This window comes from Panthera tigris, chromosome B2 (genome assembly GCF_018350195.1).
Source record: "Panthera tigris isolate Pti1 chromosome B2, P.tigris_Pti1_mat1.1, whole genome shotgun sequence".
Taxonomy (NCBI): Eukaryota; Metazoa; Chordata; class Mammalia; order Carnivora; family Felidae; genus Panthera; species Panthera tigris.
This window is the reverse complement of record NC_056664.1, coordinates 94,063,532-94,082,192: the sequence shown is the minus strand read 5'-3', so window position 1 is coordinate 94,082,192 and position 18,661 is coordinate 94,063,532. Positions and strand designations below refer to the sequence as shown.

General features: G+C 37.1%; 1 protein-coding gene across 1 annotated transcript in view; it reads right to left on the bottom strand.

Moving 5' to 3' along the window:
- Window positions 1–5,519: 5,519 nt before the first annotated feature.
- The window catches only part of LIN28B (lin-28 homolog B), a 111,772-nt gene continuing 98,630 nt past the window's right edge, over window positions 5,520–18,661 (bottom strand). Inside the window, exon 4 of the mRNA XM_042985328.1 lies at window positions 5,520–6,109. Coding sequence (XP_042841262.1) covers window positions 5,740–6,109 — 370 coding nt within the window. The 3' untranslated portion in view covers window positions 5,520–5,739. The remainder of the gene's footprint in view (window positions 6,110–18,661) is intronic.

Here is an 18,661-nt window from a genome sequence, read left to right as displayed (position 1 = left end):
TTTATTTCCTAATTTTATTTAAAAACCTCTGTATTTTTTATTGGAAAGAAATCAGAAGAAAATTAAGAAAAAATATTAATGGTTATTTCCAGGTGATGGGATTATGTACTATTTTAATTATCTTTCAAGGCTCTCCATATTCTTTATGGTAAAGTACAACTCTACTTTTGTAGCAAAGATTCACTCGTAAATAAGAATTACCTATGAAGGTAAATAATTACCAATGACACATTTATACAATCACTCTCTCATGAACATTCATGATAGAGACCCTCACATCCTGAAATCACTGCTGCACCAACAAGGTGAAATAACACTGCTGAACTGGATATTTAAAAATGGTTAAGATGGGGGGTGCCTGGGTGGCTCAGTAGGTTAAGCGTCTGACTTTGGCTCTGGCCAATGATCTTGTGGTTTGTGGGTTCGAACCCCGCATCGGGCTCTGTGCTGACAGCTCAGTCTGGAGCCTGCTTCAGATTCTGTGTCTCCCCCTCTCTCTGCCCCTCTCATGCTCCTGCTCTGTCTCTTGATAATAAATGTTTAAAAAAAATGATTAAGATGGTAAATTATGTGTTTTATTACCGTAGGGGGGAAAAAGAGTCATAGTAGGACCCCCCCCCCACCTGCCCCCCACACACACAAAGAAAGAAAAAGTGAAGCATCCAGGTGTAGAACGGAAATGAAAATGAGTTTAATTGTCAGACGGGGTCAATTTATAGAACACAATAGTTTTATCAAATTGTTTTCATAATGTGCCAATACTATATACACAGTTTGATAATCTGCATTCGCATTTTAGATACTTGGTCCTGGTATAACCTGGCTTTGATTGTCTTCTTCAAATACTTTAAACTTATTGAGGAAAAATTCTAAAATGGTTTCTCCAAGGGTTTGAGCATTTTTGTTTTTTAGACCACTTTTCATGACCACATGAAGTATGTATCTTGACTCACAAGCCTGCATCACCCATGTTCGCTAACACAGGAGGATTCCTTATGATGACAGGACCTACCTCTCTTCATTCGTTTAGACTGAATTTATTCACCACCTGTATTGTCATAAGTTCCATTTCTATAGTCACTGATATCTGAAGATAAGTTAAAGCTATTTATGTTCAGGTTGGTGTAAACACTAGTTAACTGGTCTTTTATCCATTCAATTGAATGATCATACAAATCATGAAAAATCTCCCAAACTCATCATAAATGCCAATGTTATATGTTTTATTTTTTAATCAAGTAATTTTTAAACCTTAAAATATCCATAATTGACAGAATAAGACATCAGGCATGAAATGAGAATATAAAGTCCGTGGTCTGCAGAAAGGCAAACAGTATTCTAGTCCATCAAGATGATTACATGAGTGAAATGCCATTCCAAACATCTACTCCTTTTTTGTCCTTTAAACACACATAGTTCAAGTGTTTGTTATTTTCACTTGTAAACAACATGAGCCAAAATGGACAATGAGGTAATCTAAATACTACACATGATAAGTTAAAAACACTAGGTAAAACACCATATTAAAGACATACAGGAATCAGTGTTCACTTTGGTCTCTAGGATGGTTAGAGTTGTTAATACCAAAAAGCAACACATACTAATTAAAGCCAGCTTGGTGGTGGGTGCCAGTGGTTGACAGACACTAAGTAATTCAAGAGGTAGTCAACACCATCATTTTCAAGCTGGTGACACTCACAAGTGTTAAGCCACAGATGTATTAAATAGCGTAATAGTTTCTCACAGTACAGTACTTTACCATAACTTCGCAGCTTTGTTCCAAATATAAAATTTAAAAACGATTCATAGGTCAACCTCTCACACTCTAACTGGACATCTATGACACAGATCACACAACCACCACATCTTAAAAGAGGCTGCTGACAGCTATGTTAAGACAGAACTTGACGCTCTTCACGAGTTGTTCTTTTCTAAAACAAATAAATCTCATTAGGACATCTAGGAAATTAAAGTCAGCTGCACTTGTACACACTTTCCCAAACTGTATAACCAAAGGGGAAATACACATATATATTTTATGATAAACATTTCTTAGAGAAAACAGATAAATTAATTTAAATTAACTTTAAGACTTAATGAGATTTCCCATGTCCTGTATAATTCATCTTACAGTGAATGTTACAAAGTCTATTAACACTTATGGGCTTCTATTCACAAACTAAATACAACTAGCAGTAACTTGGGGCCACACTGGTGCAAAACAAAACTGAGCCAGAATATTTCAAAATATTGGCATTAAAAATCCTATGTTTGTAGATGGAACGATGTTAAATACTTTGATGTTTCTTGATCTTTTTCCCTACATTGCACACCAGACTTCCAAGTTATAAGCAGGTAAAAATCTTTTAAAAATTTTCAGTTGTAAAAATACATCCAAAGTCTTCCAGTAAAGACTAGAAATGCAAGTATAAAAAGGTTTCTACTATAATCTGCCATGTAGCAATGAATAGCTCCCAGGGCTAAGAGACTGGTAAGTGCATCTTTCTTAGGAATTACAATTGTGTTGACATGGGGGTGAGGTCAAGGGGCAACTAAGTTACAGTCCTCCTGCTCAACCTACTAGTAACCCCTGTAAACTGATGCTTCACACAGACCCTTCTCCTCAGTAGCTAGAAATGGCATTGCACGTTTACTCTATGTTCACTCCTTGGCAAGCCAGTGCTAGTTTGTTATGTGCCTAGGGCAGTAATGCTGAAATAAGCTTGGCCTTAGGGCAGCACAGACACAAAAATGGAGATTGGCATCCTTTACACTTTTGCCCAGCATGAATACACTCATACACCAACCTCTCCTCCTGCTACCCCTTCCCACCCTGACCTCTGGGCAAAGCAGCTATGTCCAAGATTGCTTCTGTGTTTTCTGTATTTTTGCTTAAGTGGAAGGGTGCCCATAAGTCTTTAAATTAAATACATGATAACTTTAAGGAAATGCCCGGAGACGTTGCTAATAACTAAATGAGATGCTTCATTATTCACAAGTGTTTGTCAGAAACATGTAGTTGTGAATTGCTATCTATAACACAGATTAAAAGGTTCTGTACCAGAGAATTATCAGCCATTGTAAGGCTGGAGCAGCATAAAGGTGTGCTATGCATCAACTATGAGGTAGCCTTTTGCTGTAAACAGAGTATTTCACCCATGTGAATGGACACTGTGCTCACATCAGTGATATTCACATATGCAAGGAGTTTGGAATTCTGCTTTAGAGCATGGGAAATAAAAATAGGAAAGCTGATATCTGATATTTGAAAATTCTGATCTATGTCAAACTCAGAGGTAGTTATTACTAGCATCAGTACATAATACTTATATAAAGGTCTAAGTTATTTGGTTTGTTTTGAGTAAGCAGGACTGTAGACCATTCTGTAAAGAAACAACAACAACATTATATGGTATGTTCCCTGAGCAAAGTTCTTTGTCCTGAGTATGTTATGTAATAGTGATAATATTTTTATATAAAAAATAAACCCCAGCTTTTAACCATAAGATAGGTTTGGTATGTGCTCTTAGTTCAGTCTGGTAAGATGCTTAAAATGACTTTAAATTGCACCCATAAGGTCCAGTTATAAAATGCTTCTTTTTTTAAATCTTGATCTCAGCTCTGAACTTTTCATATGTAAACAGGGAATGTCCAATTCTCAAGTCCATAATTTCCTATTTCTATAAGGTCAAGGAACTTTGGTTTGAATTTTCAAAGTGACTTATCATGTTTTGCATTCTTCCTGTTAACCTGCTTATTATGCCTGCTAAAAATTAAGCAATGCCACTTTGATTTGTCTACATAATTTAAATAAGCTTACAATCCTCACATAAGGCAAGGAAGTACTTCTCTACAGCTATATACCACATTCAATATCGTCAAAGGTAAGCTTTGCATCACAGCACACGGACATATAAACCACGGAGAATCTCACAAACACTGTCACGGAATTCAAGCTGAGCTATAAAGGACCGTCAACCCAGCCTGTGGCATTTTCTCCTGATGCTGGCTTGCTGAAGCAGCAGGAAATGCCTACGTCCCCCAGGCCAGGACAGGTTGGGGAGGGGGCAGAGCTGCTCAGCAGAACAGGTCTCAATGGACTCATGCTATTCTCTTTTTTTGATTATCTGAGCTTACACCAACAGGCTCACACAAAACGTTGTTTATTGCCCATGTTAAAGCATTATAATGAATTGGTACCTTCTTGGAGATGTTTCAGAAAGTTAGCCATAACATATAGAACCAGGAGGACACCAACATTTTTTTAATGACTGAAACCTAAAGGGACTGATACTAGGACTGGTCCCCAGCCAGTTTATTAATAACCTAACTGGGGACCAACCTGAGAAGCGTCTCTATCCCCATTCCTGAATGTCCGCCCTGAACCCGCCGTGCAGGTGACTCCAGCATGAGCAATGGAGGGAACCTCCGTAAAATCAATGCCACCATGTGAAAATCCTTCCAGCTCTCCCTAGGAGAGGCTCCACACTCGGCCCCAGGAACGCCAGTCTAGTTGCCTGCCACCCCACGCTGCTGTAGGGCAACCGTAGTGGGCAATTGTGAACATCCACTTACTTTTCGTTCTCAACCCCAGGATTTTATTCTTACCTGTGCTGTCTGGTTTTAGAGACAAGTTAGATAACTCTCTAGGGGGAATAAAAAAAGCCACCAAAAAAAACAAAAAAACAAAAAAAACAAAACAAAAAAAAACCACACCAACACCGCACGACTGGAGTTTTCCTCCAAGGTCTTCAGTAGTAAACGAGGAGGCCCCCCTGTTCGGCGCGATGGTTCGGACTGACTCCGTCAAGGGAAGCTGCTGTTGCCACAATCCCTTAAAAACTTCACAACATGTGAAAGATGATAATGAGCTGGTATCAAAACATCATGGAAAACAATCAAGTCACTACATTTGTACATTGCCCTCCCCCTTCATTTTTCTTAGTAGGCATCGAATTTACAGTCAAAACACGTGAATTAAAAACATCGAAATATCGGCACAGTAATTACACATTCATTATCTTTTCTGGAGTTATGGATCCCAGATTCAAAAGAGCTTATGGCAGTCGGAGGCATATGGAGTTAAGGTACTGCCTTCAAAGGGCGTTGGGGTAGGGGAGACCCTCTATAGACATCAGGAAAGAGAGGCAATCCCATACTTGGGAGAACTGATGACTTAAAACCTTTAGTACCATATGATTGGCAGCTCTGAGATCTGAAGTAGCCTTTGGTTCACACAAAAGGTAACAGTCATGTGTTTATTTTCATGTAATATAAAGGGAGTGGTATTTGAAGAAAAATCTCCAGGGATTATCTCTGAAACCATCTAAAATGCTTCATATGGGTTTGTAATTCTTGGGGATGTCCAATTCTGTGAGGGAGGGTGTGTGCTTGTATCTCTATACACACATATATAAAGACGAACCCGCTTTATATATATGTCTACATTCCTATAGAAAATCCTCCTACACACACACACACACGGACTCAGGCTCTCTCCCTCTCACACATGCACATATAGATATACATAGTATTTCATTCTCTGAGTCACATAAAACATGACACCCTGCTCAAATGTAATTTGCTTAGAGTGATTTGTCTGTTTAAAAAAATTCACAGTTCCTCAACAGTAGTTAAAAATCCCAAATCAGCTGCTGCTGTGAAATACTGTTCCCCTGTACTTGCATGAGGTAGACTTCCCAACTGGGGAAAGAAATCGGTAACATTTCAGAAGGAGGGTTATGTCTTTTTTCTTTTTTGAACAGAAGGCCCCTTTTTGCTTGGTTCTTCCGGCACTGCAGAGGACTTCGCCAGGGAAGTTTCTTGAGATGACCTGCCTGGCCATTCTGCTATCTCGAACCTCGCCTCCTGAGGAAACGGCGGTGACGTGCAGCCATGCCCTCCCCCCAGCTCTCGAGGAAAAGTCGAAGTGCATGGCTGTGATTCTGCTTCCTGTCTTCCCTGAGAACTGGCAGGCGGCTGCGCAACAGTTTTATGTGGGCAGTTGGCCACCATGTGCGCGATGCTCTGACAGTAATGGCACTTCTTTGGCTGAGGAGGTAGACTACATTCCTTAGCATGATGATCAAGGCCGCCACAGTTGTAGCATCTGCAACAAGAACAAGGAAAACGTCTTAGAAGCAGGGAGCACGGGCCATAAAACACATTGTACAGTTTTTAAAAATGACAAAATACACTATCAATGAGATCAGCCTCTTTTAACATGTCCTTATTAATGAGTATGGAATGGCTATTTTTAATGCCAGTTGCTTTCAAGACTGTCTTTGGCAAAATGCTCTAACAAAGTTATAAAGCTAATTGTGCTAAGCATAATAGTCAATGAAAAACAAGAGTACTAAAACATGAAAGACTAGTCACACTTCCATATAGAAATGACTTTTTTTTTTTTTTAGGTTTGAGAGGTCATTTTAAAAGAACAGTTGTAGTCCACTAGAGGGCAGCCAATGGTCAACAAAAAATGACCAGCTAGCTTTAAAAAGAAGTCCATTAAAAAATAAAGCTGTTAACATAATAATATGCACTGCAATGCACTCAGCAATTGAGAAAATTATAGACCAGATTAAATTTTGTTAGTTTAACATTTCTTTGGGTGTTTAATTATGTTGACTGTGGAAACCAGCTGAACTGGAAGAATTTTTTCCTTTGTACATATTAAGTAATGTGGTGAAATCTGATATATAAGAAGTCAGATGTCTATGGTGAGTGATATCTAGCAAATTATGAAGTGATATTAGAGCAATATAGTAAGTATCTGAATCAGAAGAAGCTATAGAAGAAAGCTTCTAAACACTTAGATTGTCTCTCTCTCAAAAATAAACATTAAAAAAAATTAAAAGCTGAGATATATATTTGCTCAGCTTTCGTCAGATTTTCTTTGAATATTTTACATTCAAAAAATATAAAGAACATAATATTGTACATTTATAAAGGTTTTTAATCCACTTGTTGAGTATAGAATTTACTTGTTTTGTCTCCAAACGAAATGTTTTAAGAGCTTTCTATTTTAAATTTATTTTTAAATACATTTATGACCCCATAATTCTTAATATGAAGCACAAACAATAAGTCACAATATTTTTTAAAAAGATAGCAAGTAAGTGGTAACTGTGAGCATGAACTTAAGACTATACTGACAATAAAATAATTATAATTGATTACATTGTGGGGGGGGGAACAAAAGGAGAGCAAGCTTAACAACTTATACTACCATATATTTCAAAGACAAACTAAGCTACTACTAACCTACTGAGCACTAGTATTCTATTTTCTGAGACAAGTCACAGAGGGTGTTTTTTGTTTGGTTAGTTTTTTACCTGGCAAATACTAGGATAACTATGGCCTATTTCTTCAGTTACCAATATTACCTTTCAGATTTTAGAATAATGGATTCACAAGATGGGCTTTTATTCTTTGCAATAATTAACAAGTATTTATCCCAGGGAAAAGGAGTGCATCATATTTTCAAAAATTTAAGGGAAGAACCAAGAAACCACTTTTTCTGATTATTTCTTGTGCAATTATACACCTTAATATAATAAATTAATAAAACATATATTATGATCCAGATGCAAATTGTTTTAGCCATGTGTTCTAAGAGATAATGGAAAAATTAAAGAAGAATAATTATATTACCCATGAATGACTGAAGTTCAGGTCCCCCAAATAACACACTAAAAATGGTATCTTTGAAATATATAACCATATCACTTATAATAATGTTTTCCCAGAGTTCTCCTTTCTATGGATAAGTGAATTCTTAAACTAAATTAAATCTGCCCTTCTATTAAATATCTTCTTTTGAATTAAATGCACTTCCCTGAGAATAACATCCACTCAGGAACTCATTGTGGGAGAGGAGAAAATAAGTTAAAGCCTTCAGTAATAGAACATGCTTTCCTGCGGACACATCAATTTCATCAGTCACTGTGGTATGCACTGTGTTATCCAATTCAGGGAACCATTCTGCCCATGCATTTACCAAGAGCTAATGTCAGGATTCCACTTTTACAAATGGGGTCTTCCATCATATTCTGTATGTGTATTTACCATTACCTTCAGGTTTTAAAAGTTATTTTTAAGGATACTATATAATTCGGGTTTCCTTGCATTTTGATCTGCTCAGTTAATTCACTCTCCTAGCTTTTCAGTATGTGCTATCATTAGGCCAGACTGTCTTCTACACTGAAAAGATTTGCATTCAGTGTATATGTGCTTAGTCTTAAAAGGGGAGGAGTGGTATTTATTCTCCTCTTCTATTTAATCATTCAATGTCAATCACTCTTACTAAGAGGGCAGATCACACCCCATTATGAAACCCCGTCCTTCCCAAGGGACTGACACCAAAATGGAAATGTTCAGCTACCTTTTAGCACACAAATGATACCACACCACACTCTCCATACAAGCTCTACATGGTACTTGTCTCCTTTGTTCACTGTCCACACCTCTCCAAATCAGCTTGCTTTTGTTAGTTTGAATGAATTTTACATTTGATGTGAGAATGAAAATGGCATGTGTGCCCTTGTATGGCTACATGCTTAATATAAAGACCTAGATCCACAAGCAAAAGACTATATATGAAGAAAACTATAATCACACTTCATTATACATTCTGATAGCCAACCATAAAAAGTAAAATCATTCATGGTTAAGTATTTTATAAAACTATGAACCAATGGCACATTGGGCATTTTCTCACATATTAAACATAAAGTAAAATAAAAATGTTCAGATTAGTCTTAAAACTTTATCAAGTTCTTATAAAATTATAAATACTTTAATTCTACTGAGCTAGCACATTCTACAAATATTACCTCTTACTTAAGATGCTTTTTAAGATGGAAAATAACAATCAAATTGAAGCCAATTTTTTTTCAATACATGAAATTTATTGTCAAATTGGTTACCATACAACACCCAGTGCTCATCCCAAAAGGTGCCCTCCTCAATACCCATCACCCACCCTCCCCTCCCTCTCACCCCCCATCAACCCTCAGTTTGTTCTCAGTTTTTAACAGTCTCTTATGCTTTGGCTCTCTCCCTCTCTAACCTCTTTTTTTTTTTTTTTTTTCCTTCCCCTCCCCCACGGGTTTATGTTAAGTTTCTCAGGATCCACATAAGAGTGAAACCATATGGTATCTGTCTTTCTCTGTATTGAAGCCAATTTTTTAAAAGACTATCAAAATAAGATTAAAATTTTTAAATGAAACGAGAATGCCAACAATAGATATAGTAGGATAGAAGCACCTACAATGGCAAAATAAATAAAAGGAAATCCTTTAGGGCTTTACAAATATTTTATTACATTATGGAATAAGTAATTAGGTAGATCTTAATAAAGTAAGCTCAAAAAACTACATTAGTTAATAAGTTAATCAAAACATATGCAAAGTACTGAGGATTTCAAAATAAAAATTAGAACTCTGATTCTGAAATCAGAATTTATTTATTTTTTTTAAATGTTTTGCTTATTTTTGAGAGAGTACAAGTGGGGAAGGGGCAAAGACAGAGGGAGACACAGAATCCGAAGCAGGCTCCAGGCTCTGAGCCGTCAGCACAGAGCCCGATGTGGGGCTTGAACTCGTGAACCGCAAGACCTGAGCCGAAGTCAGACATTTAACCAACTGAGCCACCCAGGCGCCCCTGAAATCAGAATTTAGATCTGCTATGACCCTTAGAAAAATTCTCATTTTGGGGATCTAACCACAGAATAACTTAATTATATTTTCAAATGATAATGGTAACAATGGTTATAGAACTGAACCCGACTGAAAACTAGTAGATTAGAATATAGACATTAATTTTTAAATGATACCTCAATGACTTAGATGAAATAATTCACCAATCATATGTTTCCCCTGGATCCCAAAAGTGATAAAAAGTTGGGCAGAGGGGTGACACCACACACAGAGAGCCAGCTTTGCCTAAAAGTGTAATTTGAAAAATATAACTTAGGCACTTCTAAGTATTTCAAAGTGCTAATTCAATAAGACTTTATATGGAGGGATGCCTGGGTGGTTCAGTCGGTTAAGTGTCTGGCTCTTGATTCTGGTGCAGGTCATGATCTCATGGTTTGAGATCAAGACCTGCATCAGGCTCTGTGCTGACAGTGCAAAGCCTGCTTGGGATTCTCGCTCTCCCTCTCTCTCTGCCCCTTCCCTGCTCTCTCCTCCTAAATAAACGAACTAACAGAATTTAATGGAAAAATAAATCTACATTTTGGGGGGTTGGAAGGGGCATTAAAGATAAGGATACAGTGATCTGTAAGCTTCTCAGGAACAAATACTGAACAACAGTAAGTACAGTGGTATCAAGGAGAGAGAATAGAGTGGAAAAAGAAGTGCAAGGTATAGGGCAGGAAGAAGGGGTGAACGCAGAAAAGAGGACATACAAATCCCTGGAAAAGAATTATGTGGAAAATGATCAATACAATTTCCAAATGGGAGACCAGAGAAGTCACAGATTAGAAAGAATTCCAGAAACTAACTGGCAGAAAGGATAACTGACTCTTTGAAGAGATTGCTTGTCACTGTTTATCCTGATACAGTCCAACTAAAATCCGAAAATGATACCAATGACATTCAAGTCTACAGTTTTCTATATTAATACGACTGAATACTTGATACCTAATCCAACTGTGTGCTGACCAACCCAAACACCTGGCATTGCTCAATACCAGTCTGACAGTAGGAGGGAGGTGGATAGGAGAAATGCCATCAAAGAACTCAAGAGAGCTAAAGAAAAGGCATGTAGCTTTTGTTGGAAGCAATCTGCCCACCCTGTATCTCCTGAGGGTAAGAGATACAGATTTCTTCCAGAAGGCCCAATTTGTTTCGATACAGGCGTCCACACATTCTTAACTTATACTGGGTATAGTTTATTCACTTCACAGGATCTGCCCCAACATACCAAGAGGAGAGTTAGAAAACTTTGATGAATCAGAGTCAGAAAGGCCTTTCTATAGAGCATTTTTCTGACCTCTATTAAAGCATCTGTTCTTTACATGAATCTGTTTCTTTGTATTTCATTCTTGTATCTAGACTAAGACTATAAGCCAATTAAGCAATAAAACATTTTAGTAAGGTTAATTTTTATATATTTTTCTTAAGTACAGTGGGTAAAAACATTGAGATTTTTAAAAGTAGTGGTTAGTGGTGATTTGTGATTTTTAAAAAGATTCTTCTGGAACAAATACATATTTAACACCAGAAAAAAAAATTATTTGTATCTTCTGAAATACAGAAGCCAGTATCCCCCTAAATTACCTTAATTCATGCTAAAAATAAGCATTTCTTTTTTTTAGTTTTTTTAAATGTTTATTTATTTTTGAGAAAGAGAGACAGAGTGCAAGTAAGGGAGGGGCAGAGAGAGAGACACACACACAGAATCCGAAGCAGGCTTCAGGCTCCGAGCTGTCAGCACAGAGCCGGATGCGGAGCCTGAACTCACAAACTGTGAGATCATGATCTGAGCCGAAGTCTGGCACTTAACCGACTGAGCCACCCAGGTACCTCTAACTCGTGCTAAAAATAAAATGATCTATACAGAGTAGGATTGAACATACTGTTAACAGAATTAAAACAACAATAGAAATAATAATGAGGTTCAATTCACTAAAATCTTACTATGTTCCAGAGACACTGTGCAACAGGTTTCAAATGTATTATATAATTTAATCCTCCCCCAAACCCTATGAGGTACTACAACATCTACATTGTATAGATGTGCGCGCGCACACACACACACACACACACACACACACACAGATTTGAAGTAGATTATTTCTTGAGATTTAGGTTACTGCTCTATCTCTATGATGGGGGGAATATGAACATCCTTCTTTGAATGGTCCCACCTATACAATGAAGGTTGGAGCTAATCCAATCTAGACTCTTCAATGCCAATGCCCAGTTTTATTTCTATGCCTCTTGTACTGCATAGGTTGAAAAGTTTTATCTAACAAATTAATAAATAATTTTTCCATTTTCTTTAAACATAGGTTTAAGGCTGTGAAGTCAGAACTTCAGGATGACCTGTTATAATCAGAGCTATCAAACCAACTCAATAAAATTCCAGTCAAAATAAAGACCCTGACATTTTAGTTATCCCATGAAGTCATATTACAACGTGAATGATTTGTTTAGGCCTTGAAATAAATACTGGAATGAGATTCTATTGGTTGCAGTGAATGTAAATTGAGAGGGCCTCTTTTGGAGAGCAATTTGACTGACAGTACATTTCAAATGTTAATGCACATACCCTCTCACCCAACAGTGCTAACTCTTTAAAAATTTGCTTACAGAAATATTTTACTGTATTGGAAATATATTGTAGGGTCATCTGGGGGGCTCAGTCTGTTGAGTGTCCAACTTCGGCTCAGGTCATGATCTTGCAGTTCGTGAGTTCGAGTCCCACATTGGGTTTGCTGCTGTCAGCCTGCCAGTGCACAGCCTGCTTTGGATCCTCTGTCCTCCTTTCTTGGCCCCTCCCCCACTTGTGCTGTCTCAAAAATAAATAAACATTACAGAAAAAGAAATGTATTCTAATATAGTGCTGCCCACATAGGTAAAAAATAGAAAAATTAAATGATAATAATACTAACAATAATAATAAATGCTTATAGTCAAAACCAGGTAGTCTGCTGTAGTCAATGCTCTCTACCACTGAGCTGTAAATATGTGAAAATAAAAAGAAATTAGAACCCACATACACTGAGAAACACCACAGTTATTAAAAGAAATGAAGTAAAACAATATTATTTTTAACTGAGGTAGATCTGTATGTATTCACACGGAAATATCTCAAGATAAATTAAGTAAGAATAGCACCACAAGATAACACACAAATATAGTATAATCCTACTTATGCTTCAAAAACACTGTATATGGTTATAAGTAATTGTATGCATTTTTTTAAATGCATGGAAAAACTACTAGAAGGATAAACCATAAATTAACAGGGGTTACATCTGAGGAGAAGAGAGGTAACATGAAGGGGGACTTTCATTTTTATATTAATTTTCATACAGTTTCTTTTTTTTAAATTTTTTTAAACGTTTATTTATTTTTGAGACAGAGAAAGACAGAGCATGAACATGGGAGGGGTAGAGAGAGAGGGAGACAAAGAATCTGAAACAGGCTCCAGGCTCTGAACTGTCAGCACAGAGCCCGACATGGGGCTCGAACTCATGGACCGTGAGATCATGACCTGAGCCGAAGTCGGACGCTTAACCGACCGAGCCACCCAGGCGCCCCATACAGTTTCTTTTTTAAACAATAAGAAAGAATTTATATATTATTTGTGTAATTAGAAAAAGAGCAATTATAAACTTCCATCTCCATTTTGTAATTTGACCTTCATTATTAATGCTCATCATCCAACAGTGAACTTGTATACCAGCAGTCCTAGAACCATCTCAGAAGCTTTTAAAAAAATATTTATGCCCAGGCACTACTCCAGACCAATTAAATTATAATATCTGAGGATGGAGGCTCTGGCCTTGGTACTTTTTGAAATCTTTTCAAGTGATAGATGGCTGAAAGAAAACTGGGTTTTTAGTATTATTTTTAAAAAGCAAAATTTAGTGTAATTGCCATTCAGTTCTTTCTGGTGCACAGTAAATGGCAGGTGTCTGGATGGCTCTATGTTGCCTGCTTTTAGTGAGAGTAAGAGTGAGTCTGCTGTGGCACAGAACTAATTGGAATTCAAAACTCTAAAACTTCTGCCAGTGGAGGGGTGCCAGGCTGGCTCAGTTGGAAAAGCATGTCTCCTGATCTCAGGGTTGAGTTTGAGCCCACGTTGGGTGTACAGATTACTACAAAATATAAACTAAAATAAAAAAACTGCTGGCGGTAGAAATAAATACTCTAGGCATCCTCGGAACCTCAGTTTCCAGAACATTTAACTAAACTGATCTGGGGTTTGCACTGAGTTCAGAGGGTAGTTTTTACTTACCAACTACTGTTCTATCCTCTTTTATCACCTGGTTCTATGATGGGAAATTATCTAGATACCTTGCCTATTTAGTGAGTTGAACTGTTTGTGATACCTATGTAATCATTTTCATAAATTGAAATGAAAAACAAAGAAAGCACTTAAGACTACCTGTTATGTGCAGGAGAAAAATATCAGAAAAATAATATTAAAAAGGAAATCCAGACTAAAGAATATAAGTTTCCAGAATGAAAAGGAGACAAATTTCCCAGGGCAACAAATTAAAAAAAGAAATTTCAATTATATCTCAGAGAACTAGGGATAAGATTATAACAATGTTTTATTAAAGAAAATTTCATCAACAGTAATGAAAACTGGATGATCTTTAGTTTCAAGACTAACACTGGAAACAAGAAGAAAATAAAAACATACCTTCATCATTTGGGAGGAAATCACTTCCAACATAGAAAAAAAAGCAGCACAACTCTGTACTAGATAGTAGTGAAATGTATATAAATAGCTGAATGGTAAGATTTATATATTTACATATTTTATGCTGTTTGATGTCTTCCGACTGCTTTTCAGACTGGCTGCCATGTTTGTTAGTTTTGGGACACTCACTCTGATTAATGCCATGGTCTGTTGTCTACATCATAATGCCAGCCAAAAATGCACCAAAGTACCTTGAAAACCAGCTAAAATATAGTAATAGCTCTATTTGCCAACCTTTCATCATCTTATGAAAACGGTAAGATGGAAAATGTGGGGGGCAGGTATGTGATGAATGGGTTTCAAGCAAAGTAGGGACAGAACACGTAGCAGTTTTAAGAGAGAGAAGGACATGGAAGCGGAAGGAAATCATAGGAGAAATAGGCACAAAGGAAGCCTTTTTCATGTAAGGGCACTTCAATCAGGTATAATTATAAGCCAGACATTTTGGTATTTCATTCCATTATGTGCAGAAGTACTTGGTAGATTTTGTGGCAATCCCACAGAACAATAATCATTTGTTCAGAGTCTGCTACTTTGTACCATAGCTTGAGAAGGAGCATAATAATGAATTCCAGGTCATATGTTAAATCTGTATTTGAAATACAAACGCTATCTCTCTTGTGGGTAACAAACAACATTCCAGACAGGTAATCTGTTCTGGCTAATGGAAAAGTTGAAAAAACAAGGAGAAAGATGTACTTAAACACAGATAACTTAATGCTTTCCAATTTCTTGGGAGTAAAAGCAGTCTGTTATGAAATAGGACCCAATCCTCACATGCAGTGGACATTCTGCCAACACTGCTTTTATGATCCAACCCAAGTAAGGAGAGTGTCCTGCTCAGGACCTCTCTCTATCTCTCTGTCTCTCACAATCTTTCTCTCTCTTGCTCTCTCACACACACACTCACACACTCACACACGTGCACATGCCACAAGCAGTTCTACAGTGGCAGCGTTGCTAACTCTCCAAACGACAGATTAAATTCATCCTTGTTAGAACCAAGGTCAGTTTATCTACCATATTTGGTCACAGTAACCTTTAGGTATGGAGCATGTTTAGGTTACTGCTGGTATCATATATAAAGGAAAGAAAGACATTCAATATTTAACCAGAAATGGTCAAAACTGGGTGTCTGCTTAGATGGGAGAACCAGGTTATAATATGCAATCTGAAAATGTTGGTTCATTTATCTATTACAGCAGTCTTCCTGAAAAGTTAAAACCCCAGGGCTGCTTGCTTTTCACTAGACGATTTCACATCACTAGCATCAGAGGTGTGACATGTGCTGTAAATAAGCATGAGTTCAGCCTGGACAAATACAATTCCACCACTGTTTTTGTGTCAACTTTTATAAATGTTTTTTTCTTGCACATAGCATGATTTCTTTCTTTGGCTCTGTAAACCAGCCTTATTTTTAAGCTGATGTTATTTTACAAGTCATTCTGAAGTGATACCTTTCTCTTTATGTGTATGTTGAATTTTTTTTTTTTTACTATTAAACATGTTGCCAGAAGCACAAGCAATTCTAAGAGTAGCTTCATCATGATTACTTGATATGGGAAGCAGTAATTTGTTATCTAGAGAAATGGATGTAAATGTCAAAACAATACACAAAAGAATTCAAATACACAATAAAAATACCTTAAGGTATATAAACAAAGACTACAAAATAAAAGTGACTAGCTCATGTTTTGTCAAAGTTCTCTCTGTTAAAATATAGAAGGAAGAGACAGCATGAGAAATTTCAAAGGAAAGAGAGATGTACAGAGGTCAAGAATCAATTTCAGTGACATGAGTGATGAACTACACAGGAGAAGGTTAGATAATAGTTTCAGATTTATGCTGGGTGTTTGCAAGCTGGAGGCAGTAAGAGGGCTAGATTAGAAAATGCTTAGTTTTAGTCAAGTGAGTTCTTATTATGTAGCCAAATGGGTTACTGAAAGCTTTGAAGTTTCTGAGACTGAGTTACCTTTGGTGTAAGTATCGATGTTTATTTGTTTGTTTGTTTTGGTGCAAGTATCTATGTATTTGAGTTTCTAGGAAGATAAGAGAGTTTAAACACTTTCCAATTGTTGTATTAATAAATTAACATTAACAATGAGTTACTGCTATATTACTGAATTAGTAAGAACTACATGTAAACTTCCCATTTTGACAATGTTTATATGGGTAGCATTAAACGTATTTATTTAGGGCCTGTTGTTCTAGAGCACGCTGCTTGGTGTGATCTGTCCAAAATGTATCCTCAGGATTAATTCATGTGCAGGAGGCAAAAGTAGACTGTGCTAAACTATGTCCATCTCTATAACTACTTGGGAATCAAGAGTTAAAACTATTCTTCTGAAATCACCAATGAAAGGCTTCTAATGATCAATAAGTTTGATCTCCTGTTCCAGCACCAGCTACTGCTGAGGAAAATGATGAGGTACAGATGCGAAGTAGATGCTCTCTGTCCACTTCCCCTCCAGCCCAATTGGTTTTCCTGTGACTATCTACCTTTTATTGCCTTTGCAAAGAACCAGCAGTTCTTCAAGTGTTCACCATGTAGGTAGGTAGGTGAAAACTGAATAAGGAAAATTGCTACTGTTTAGATAACCTCCAAAAACGGTGATATTACATCCTCTCTGTAGAAGTCTCATCCTGAAAATTAAAACTTAATGTAAAGCCATGTAAGGTATCCTTGGCCTCATGGCCACTTCTTTTTTCCTCCTTACTGGTTGCAGCATTCTTCATGTTACCCAGCTGTTTACATGACTAAAGCTTGATGGTCAAGCTGCTAGGGCATCTATAAGATCTTTTCTCTGGTCACTGATCCCTTAAGGAATCTTGTTTCTCTATGGAATATTTAAAGTCTGTGACCCTGGGAACACATAGCCATGGTTATAAAAGAAATGGCTGTCGGGGTGCCTGGGTGGCTCATTGGGTTAAGCATCTGACTTTGGCTCAGGTCATGATCTCTCAGGTCATGATCTCGAGCCCCGCGCAAAGGGTGAGCTCGAGCCTCACATCGCTGTTCTGTTCTTTAGATTCTCCTTTGAAGAGGTTATTACAATTGCCTGTTTTCCTCATTTAATTGAATTAAACAAAATCTTTAACCCTTGTTCATTTTATATCTGTATCAGAGTCGTGATATTACCATTTTTGAAAATTATCCTTTAATTCTTATACAGTAAACACACAACCACAGAAGCCACTGGTTGAGATGCAAAGATCATTACGACATCATTTTGACTTTACTCACTAAGCACCTAAGACCTAGAAAAGAGAGAAAATAAACACACAACTAACTTTAGTCCTCAGGGTTACTGAGTCCAATATTAGTTGTTGTGTTTATTTTCAGTGATCTTATTTTTCCTATACCTTGGAACATTTTGCTCTTTCATAATTCCGGGAATTTCAACTTCGCTAAAAAGAAGCTTAAAGTACTACAAAAATTTAAATTTTCCCAAAGAATACATATAAATGGGAAACATGTACCTGAAAAGGTGCTCCACATTGCTAATTATCAGGGAAATCCAAATCAAAACAACAATGAGTTATCACCTTGCACCTGTTAGAATGGCTGTACCAAAAAGATAAAGGATAAAGCAAGTATTAGCAAGAATGTGGAGGAAAGGAAATCCTTGTGCACTGCTGGGGAGGGGGATGTAAACTGGTGCAGCCACTGTGGAACACGGCATGGAGATTCCTCAAAAAAATTAAAAACAGAACTACCGTATGATCCAGTAATTCCACTTCTGGGTATATACCCAATGGAAATGAAATCACTATCTCAAAGAGACATCTGCACCCCCATGTTCACTGAAGATTATTCACAATAGCCAAGACATAGGAATGAACTAAACGTTCACTGGTGGATGGATAAACAAAATGTGGTGTGTGTGTATACACACACACACACACACACACACAGAGACACAGAAAGACAAATATTGTATCATCTCACTTATGTGGAATTAAAAAAGTCAAACTCCTAGAAACAGAGAATAGGAAAGTGGTTGCTGAGGCTGGGGGTAGGGAGAAGTGGGGAAAATGTGGTAAAAGTGTACAAACTTTCAGCTATAAGATGAATAGGGTCCGAGGACCTCATGGATAATATCGTGACTATAGTTGATAACACTGTATTGTATAACTGAAATTTCCTAAGAGAGTAGAACTTAAATGTCCTTGCCAAAAAAAGAAAAAGCAAGATAAATATGTGAGGTGATGAATG